This window comes from Camellia sinensis, chromosome 2, assembly GCF_055761805.1.
Source record: "Camellia sinensis isolate YWXY chromosome 2, ASM5576180v1, whole genome shotgun sequence".
NCBI lineage: Eukaryota > Viridiplantae > Streptophyta > Magnoliopsida > Ericales > Theaceae > Camellia > Camellia sinensis.
In genome coordinates, this window is record NC_138962.1 from 153,577,830 (window position 1) to 153,587,349 (window position 9,520).

General features: G+C 37.7%; 1 protein-coding gene across 1 annotated transcript in view; it reads left to right on the forward strand.

Moving 5' to 3' along the window:
• The window catches only part of LOC145819161 (uncharacterized), a 46,424-nt gene extending 37,234 nt beyond the window's left edge, over positions 1 to 9,190 (forward strand). Inside the window, exon 5 of the mRNA XM_082913121.1 lies at positions 9,135 to 9,190. Coding sequence (XP_082769247.1) covers positions 9,135 to 9,190 — 56 coding nt within the window. The remainder of the gene's footprint in view (positions 1 to 9,134) is intronic.
• The last annotated feature ends 330 nt before the right edge of the window (positions 9,191 to 9,520 follow it).

A 9,520-nucleotide genomic window follows, 5' to 3' on the forward strand; every position in this document is an offset into this window, starting at 1 on the left:
GACATGGCTTGTTTGCGTACATGCCTTTCCTAGGCAAAATTTGGTTTGGCCCGCGTGCCATATCCATTTCCATTTCCCCAGCATTTTTCATTACATTGTAGTGTAGTTGTTGCATCCGGCATTAGGATCGTAGTCCTTTCTCCAGCGGGTCGTTTCCCCACTTGTGTCATTCCACCCAATACGCGTTCTTGCGTCTGTCTACAATGCTCATAGTTCAGTTGACCGTTCTATGGTAGACAGACTTGTTACCTCCATCAATCTATTTGACATTTGTGTGGTTTCTGAACCGCTCGTGATTGGATCATGATTCAATTGCCTTGCATATAGTTTGCATTGTTTCAATTACATTGCATCTTCATTTGCATTACTTATACATTGTTTTGTATATATTGCATATCATTTTGCATCCATTTTGCATTGTCATGCATGTTGCTAACAATATTGTACCTGTTAAGTTTGCTTTCTTTTCAGGCACGATATTGTATGTACGGTTCATTCGCAGCTGGTAGAACCAGACGAGCCGCACAGGTATTGTATCCTCCGAGTGAGAAGTATCGAGAATTACATAATTCTCTTACATCCTTTCTGCATTGTAGTGTAGTTTGGTGTATGCTAGCTTAAAATTGTCGCATGTATGCTTCATTACAGCTTTCTTTGCATGATCATAAGTTATGCTCGGCTTCGTGCATTGTCTTGCATTTTGCCCCTGCCTTCGGGCGCATACCTTGTTTGTCTTGCATGTTTGTCTAAGTCTTCGGCCTTGTTAAAAATGGGTCGTCTCTGGGCTTTGACATTCACTCCCGTCATTGTTATGACTTTCGAGTTCTGTCAAAGAGGGGCAACTGTAGACACCCCATTTTTGACCGTCCTCAAGACTTGGACGTCACCATTTGAACACTCGGTGATTATTCATGTTTGTGTTTGTTTGGAGTTCCCGGAGGTCTCGGCTACGCGCCTTGCCTCAGGATCTCCGAGCTCGACCGTTTAGTGTCTGGTTTTGCACCAAACACTTGTGTTTTGCCTTGGAAGGGCAGGGAATGCCTTGTGAGGCATCCCCACACACCACCGGCAGTGGCTAGAGGCCACCGGCTGGTTTTTGCTGCCACCGGCAATGTATATTGCCGGCCGGCACCTTTTGTTGCTGGTCGGCACTTTTTAGTGCCGGTCGGCACTCTTTTGGGCCAAGATGGCATTTTTGGCCGGCCGATTACTGTGCATCTGCTTTTGCAGATATTTTAAGACAGCTGTCTTGCTTTTGCTCCCCTCCATACACGTGTATGGAGGGATCTCCCTCTTATGAAGCTTGTCTTGTAAGCTTTACAAGACAAAAGCTTCTATAAAGAGAGGGGCTCTCTCTTGTTGCAAAGGTTGGAGAGACTTTAGACATTTTAGAGAGGGAGAAGACAGAGGAGAGCTCTGGTTTTAGGGTTAGGGTTAGATATACACTCTATCTCTCTTTTACTCTCTTTGTGTTCTAGGTGTTTTGTGTCTTACTATTGCACATAAACACCTAGTGTTTCACCTTTGTCTAGCTACTGAGGTTCTAAGGGACTAATTTTGAAGTTTTGGTGTTAGATTCAAGCCAAGGGAGGCCATTGGAGCACCATTTGTGAAGAGGTCTACAAGGGTGAGAACCTTACCCCTTTTTACCCCAATCTTGCATTGTATTTTTACCTATCTTAAATTCGTTTTTGAGCTTAGTGTATAATACAAGAAAGTTCTGTTTTTAGGCCCTCTTGACTGTTTGTTAAGAGTGTTTTGTGGTTTGGGTAAGTTTGAACACCCTTAGGCCTTGAAAGGCCTCATTTTGTGCCCTTTTGTGCTAGCTCCGGGATTTTGGTGTTAGGGTCTCTTCACCACTGAAATCTTGAGGGATTTCAGTGGTGAAGGTGATGCCTTGAAGTCCCAAGAAGAAGAGGGCCACCCCCTCTCCTTGTTGTCCTTGAAAAGGGCATGTTTTGGCTTCTTAAGGGAGCATCATGTTAGAGTGTGTATTGGTCATGACTTGGCTGCTTTTTATGCTTAATATGTCATGTTATGCCTCTGTTTTTACATCGTTTTGGTACTCCATGCATGCTTAGCATAGTTGCCATGTAATGCCTTGTTTATGCCTTGATGTGCCTTAGGTTGTTAGCCCTTGTTAGAGCATGTTTTAGGCTTGGTCTTGTGAAGATTTTGTGCTTATATTGCCATGTTCTAGGTCTATCCTAGGTTGTTTGGGTCGAATTTGGCATGCATTATGTAGCCCCTTTGCATTCCGGCTTGTTGGCCTTAAGTATGTGAATGCATAGCATGCCATCCTTGCATTGTTTTGGTGATTTGGGGCCACCCTACATGCTATTTCAGTCCCATTTTCTTGCTTGCTTGATTGCCTTGCATGCCTCTTTAATGCTTTGGAAGCATGTGTTGCATGTTCCATGTTTTGGCCATAGTGCATGCTTTGAAATTGAGCCGCTTAGATGCCATCTAGGGGGTCCCCTTTGCATGTTCTAGGTCTGTCTTGAACCTATTTTAAGCCCCCTTAGCCGTGTGAGGCTTGGTTGGCTTAGTCATGGTTCAAGTCGCCTTGACTTGCTCCAAGCACTTAGGCCATTTGTTGCATGCTTTGCTTGATTTACTGCTTGGTTTGGCATTATGTTTTAACATGATTTTAATACTCATGTTGCATGCTATATGTCCATGTTTATCTTCTTTCAAATGTGTTTGAGAGTTGTTCAATTTGTGCCTAAGTGTTGGCCTTTTAACATATGTATGTGTGCATGTGTATTTGGTCCCTCATTGTAGCACTTTGGCCCTTGTTTTAGGCCTTATTAGAGTTTCCTAAACCTTGCATAAGTCCATCTTTCCATTGATTGGCATTGCCTCATGTTTGCTTGTATGCTTGCATAAGTTTGTTGCCATGCCATGTTGCATCCTTAGCTTGTATGCCTAGGTTGCATTGCATTTTGCATGCATGCCTTGTTCCTTGACTTAGTGATAGGAATTGGGCCTTAATTTGTTTGATTGGTTTGCATTTCATTTGACATGAAAGTTGCATACTTGGTTCCTTGGGCCATCATGCATGGAAATGCGTGATTGATGGTCCGAGAATCGAGGCACATGCCCCTTTGAGTCATTACCATGATAAGGGACATGATTGTTGCATACATGCCTTGAATTGTGCTGCCATGCTTTGCCTTGCCCTCTGTTGCTGTCATTTGCAGATTCTGTAGGAGCAAATTGCCGACCGGCAGTGTTAAGTGCCGACCGGCAATATCTTCTATGCCGATAGCTTCATTTTGTGCCGGTGACCACATCCCACTGCCGGTGGTGATTCCATTCAGCCGGTGGCACTCCCCAATGTCCAAGGATGCAGTTCTGAGGTTTTGGCAGCCTCCAGAGAAGTGAAGGAAGGAAAACAGAGGCAGCCTATGCATGGCGGTGCATTTCCGAGTAGGACCGGGCGTGCGTTGCATCGAGCTCTCCTCCCGAGGCGTTTACTACTTTTCTTAGTTCAAATTAATTTGTTAATTAATTAATTAATTTGTAATATTTAATTAGCTTGCGTAGTTAATTAATCTGTAATATTTATTTGGTCCCTCCGAGTGAGGGCAAATCTGTAATAAGTGTGTGTGAGTGGTGTGTATGTCTCCCAATCCCCACTTCTTTCTTCCCTTTTACTTACCCGCTTTGTTGGTTAGTATTAGGGCATGTTTAATTTAGCATACCTTATGCTATGCATGCGTGCATTCATGTATTTGTATTACATGCATCGGGCTCGGTACATCATGCTAACTGCATTCGTATTTCAAATTCCGAAATTGAATACATGAATCAATTGGTTATATTTCACATGCCATATTTAGGTTAGCCGAGCCTACTTCGATTGCATCCTGTATGTGTTGCATTAGGCAATTTAACATGAGCTAGGACATGCATGTTTGCTAACTAGTTTATTGTTTTGGCACGGAGTACGATGTAAGTATTTCCGCTTTAGCATACCACATGAGTGTGAATGTTGCCATGATAGCATGCTTAACATGTGGCTAAGTGTTTATGTGATAAACTGTTTGGATGCCTGTGGGTGGAGGTTGGATTGTTTGAGTTGGGAAAACTCGTTGAAATCCGTATTTTAGCCTACTTGCGAGTAGCAAACCCCAAAGCACTTTTCAAAACAAACGGATATGCAATGCTTATTTCCAAATTAGGCAATCTAGTCTATACTTGTTTGCTGTGCGCATAACATAGTAATTCTAGGCTAATAATTGGAATAAGAACATGTAATGTTTTCAAAATTAGATATCACGGTTAGTAGAGGCCGATCTTCGGATCGGGCGAGAGGGGGTGCTCATAGCTGACCTTCCCCAATCGTACCCTAGCTCCCGAGCCGAGACAACTCCGGTGATGACGGACATGTGGCCTTCCGCACCGAGTCAGGGTTTCCTAAATTCTCCCATTTTAAAAATATTTAGGTGGCGACTCTGTATCTGGCAAAGCAGTCCATGTTTGGCACTTCTTTTCAAAATCTGTTTTTCTCAAAACGATTTGCCAGAGTTGGACTCTTTGGTTCAAGATTTAGAACCGTGACACAAATCGAGTCCGAACTGTAGTAACCCCAAAACGAACAGAACGGGAGCTCACCCTCCCGGGGGCGTTCGGGGGACGTCTACAGGTACTTACTATGATGATAAATTAGGAACAGAGGAAACAAAATTTGTTGCACATCGTTCCATGAAGCAACAAAATAGACAATGGCAGTGTGTGTAAGTGGTTGCATTGGGATATAGTAGGAATCAATTACACCAGTTAAAGCTTGTTACTATGCTTCGCTGTGATTCTAAGTGACTCACTTTCTTGTTGTGTTGATTCTTATTATAGCTCACTACTACTCCAAGCATGTTATCATAAGCAAATGTTCTAAATAACAAGCACACTAAATTTATAAATCTGATAGATCTATCTAGAGCAAAAGGTACTTATTATGATGGTAAATCAGAAGTAAAACCTCCCCAACTAATCTGTTGCAGCACCAAATCAATTTTGGCATTGACCTCCATGCTATTAGACTTCAAGTTGTGCAGTTTTGCATTCAGTTCCTCATTGATTCTCCGTTGCTCTTCATGCTCCCTTCTAGTTTCCTCATTTTCTATCTCAAGAGAAGCACGAGTACGTCGACCAAATGTTGTTATACTAGGCTTCGGACCACGTCCTAAACCACTTATGTAGCCAAACTTACGCCCAAACACCTCAATGGAAAGTTGCTCATCAGATAGTGGGCCATATCCATCTTCTATAGCTTCATTCTCCCGCTCTTTAAGTTTTTTCTACAATTGTTCATGAAACTAAATATAGTCATTTTATTTTGCTGATCAAACAAAAATGAGTGTGTTGCCAAACTCTTTGCTATTTGTTTGGTTGAAACCAAAAGCAGCAAAAAAATTGTGGCAAGAAGGATTAGTAAATATTTCCATCACATAGAATGACATAACTCTTTTAATCTGTCATTTACTCAACATGTTGTTCTAGTGGAAGAGCTCTAAAATATGAAACAAACTGTTATAATAATGAAGAAGCCTACACTACACTGCTAATGAACTCAAAACATGGAGGTTATCCCACAAATAGTAGAGTTCAATAGATAGTTTTTTTCCCTTCCTCCCTCCCCTCTTATTTTCTCAAGCATATCCGTTTTCTATTTTTTAAATTAGAAAACTAGTTGGAGCACCTTCCCAAAAGAAAGTCAACTCAAACATTAATGCAACTCATGTTTGGTGAGGCACCAACAGGTTCACATACAAGTAGTCGAAAACTTCACTGGAAAAACTCTTACTTTTTAGTTAGTTTATTTATTCTTATGAGTCCTATAGTGATATTATATCCTCCAAACACTGCAAATAATTAACACAGACAAACCAAGATTTCCAAATCCCATAAGATTTACTAACAAGTGATAATGATTCACAAAAGCAACACTGTCTACTAAGAGAGCTAATTAAAATGTCTAAGTGTGAAACAATAGTGAGGAGTGAACCCAAAAGCTGAATTCTCAAACCATTTCCTAAAAAGGGAGCTACTTGTCCATTATATATATAGCATTTATTTTTATTTTTATGTTCACTACTAATGTCTTAGGCAAGTAATCATTAACAGGAAAATACTTATATTTAACATTAGAAAATTCTCACATGTCTAATTTCAACTTCATTATAGACTCATGCTTGCCTTTTCATATTATAGCTCAAAACATCTTCATAACTTTTGGGAATTCTTGTGGGAGACAGAGGGCCTGATGAGACTGTTGATATCTTGATAGCTAGCCAACTCAGTAAGGATTCATTTGGTCAGATGCAAATAGTCAGGTAAAATGATATTCTTGACTTTCTCAAAAGTCTTATAGGAAACAATTTGTGGAAGAAGTATAGAAAAAGAATCCTTCAACTCTTTTCATCACCAAAAAACTACAACTCTCTATACACAAGGGAGGTGGTTAAGTTGCTACTTTAGTTAATGTCATTAAAAATAAAATAAAAATATGTTACTTTCCTTCACTGGTAATTCAAAAGAAGCATATCCTAATGATTCACCATTATTACTCATGAGTAATTATTCACCGATACGTTTTCAAATTACATTCCTCCAAAAAATTTATTTGCCATAGTAGTCTCTATTCCATATTTGGACGTTTAATTCCTAGAATTGGCGTACACTAAATGTTTATAAACGTATACTTGTGTTGTGTCAAGTTGTCAACTACTACTCTAGACATTGGTTAATAGTCAAGTCTAATTATGTCAACAACCCAAAATCTCTAGGCAATTTTATTTATAATAATAATAATAATAATAATAATAATAATAATAATAATAATAATAATAATAATAATCAGCTAAACAATCTCCACACACAGCATAGCACAGCTTCCCTAAATCATATCACCTGGGAACTACTACTCGATACTAACTCAGAAGACTGAGTCAGGACCCAATATATATATATATATATACTTAGGTAATTTTATTTTTATTTTGAAAAAGGAAGAAGAGGTGTACACTTGCGGGAGGTGAGGGACCCAAAAAACAACATATATTTAGGTAATTAAATTTGTGAGTAAACTCATAAGAATTCCCAAAAGTTATGAAGATTGTTTTGTAATAACCCCATCGCATAATACATTATATTTCATTAGTGACGGAGATTTGAATTTTAATTGCCTACTATTCTGATTTAATTTTGGAATTATGAAAATTATGAAGACTGATTTGTATACGATTCTATTGAAGATTTATTTGGAATCAGAAATTGAAAGCCTAAATGGCTTAAGAAGGAATAATTAGTAAGTTGAATTATTTTAATTTCGAGTATCGAACCATATAGAAGTTTAATTAGATATTCGATTCAGATTTGTAAATTAGGATTTGATTAATTAGGTCCAAATTGAAGTTAATTACGTTATGAGGAGTGGGAATTAAGATTATTGTGAATTCAATTTATTTATGAGGTATTCAATTTGAGTATGTAATTTATTGATGGAGACCTTGAGTTTGACCTAAAATTGAGGGTCTTATTGATGTCAGAAATCACAATTGTTGATGGAAATAAGCTTAATTTGATATTTGGAGCATTTTGGCAGTTTGATTAAGAATTCTGATTCACATTGATAATTCAAATATAATTAATTGGGCTCTAATGGAAGTCAAATTAGGTTAATTAAATTATGTAGGGCTTGTGATTAGTTATGATTAGTGTAATTATGTGGTTGTTGTGAAATTGCATGTCTAAAGATGTGAATTATAAGGATTTGAAGTTGTATCTGTCGATTATAAGAAAATCTGTTGAAATTGTGATCTTTGGACTGGAAATTGAAAACTTTAGAAGCGTGATAAACCGAGACTGACCACATATTTATGATTAGCATGATTTTTAGAGTCTAGTATAAAGTTTTATAAAAATTGATTCAGAATGAATAAAATTGATTTTTATTCAATATTATATATAGATATATGTGAATAGGCATTGGTAGCCTCAAAAAAAAAAAGAGAGAGAGAGAGAGAGAGAGAGTGTGTGTGTGTGTTTTGGGGACCTCCAGATAAAGAACCGAAAGCGGAAGAAAGGAAAGAAGAAAAGAAGAGGAAAATAGGGGAAAAGGAAAATACTCCAAGAATTTCATCTAATCCAAGCTAGAAAGCAATCCAAGGTAAGATTTCATCCCTAATTCTTGTAATTAACACTCCTAACATCTAAGAATAGAAAGAAATTAGAATCAAATTGGGTTAAAAATGAAGAACTTGGAAGGAAAAGAGAGAAATTAAACATGGATTCCTTGCATTTGTTAGGTTTGAGAGTTAATTCTCTTATATTTGCTTATCTTGAAGTTGGTTGTGAGAAGTTGAGCCTTAATCTTGAGGTTTTTATGGCTTGAATTCATAAAATTACATATGAAATGAAGATCTATTTGAATTTAGAAGAAAAGTTAGGTTTTGTAACAAAAATAGAGTTTATCAATTTCTTGTTAAAGATTCTGATTCATGATTCTTGAGTTCAACTATGTTTTGATGCCTTTGATTTGGAAAACAACCTTATTCCCATGTTTATCCATGAATTTATAAGGTTTATGTGGAGTTTTACTAAGCCCTAGCTCAAGAACATGCAAAGAAACCATTTTCGAACATACTAAAATGTCGGACCTGTTGCTGAAAGCTCAAAACCGCACATGCGGTTTGGATTTCCGTACGTGCGGATTGCCCTATTTTAGCCAACTTTAAATAGGCATATATCCCTCATCCGAACTCCGTTTTAAGTGATTCTTGAGCCTAAATTCAAGCCTTGGAAGTCTAGTTTCTAATGGTGGTGGCCTCACACCCAAATTATAAGTAAAAAAATGGATATATTCAAATTATTGAAGGTTGTTCACTTTCTGTCTACCCGTTTCATGCTACTTCTTCTCTTAATCCAGTTTCCTTCTGTTTCTTCCTATTTTCCTTGATATGAATTATGACCCATTAAGGACTGATGAGTTTAGAACCAACATAAATAATTGGTTAAGGGGAAAAGTAAGAGATCGGTTTATTTGATTAAGAAAATATTAAGAGAAGTAAATTTGATCAAGAGAGTAATTCTATGTTTCGATATGTTGTGTTATGTACTTATGTTTGTAGATCAAGATGAGGGCATCGCCCAACTACTACCAGAAGCCCATCACTGTGAGGAATAGTCTAGTAAAGATATATTTTTCAATAAATATCTGTTTTGATTTATGTACGATATGATTCTCTAAATATCATATTTTGTGAAAATGCACAAGTTTCCAAGAAATTTGAAATGAGTTATAAACAAGAAATGTGAATTGTTTGAAATGAGTTATAAACAAGAAATGTGAATTGTTTGTAATATAATATGGTGGGCCCAAGGCCGTTCTGTTTATCCGTTCTGTTTATGCTATGACACGATATGAATTGTTCAGTCTTTAAGACCTATTAATTTCTGGTATGGAACAAAGTATTGTACGAAACTAAGTTTTACAGTGGGAGTCACCTCCAGAGTC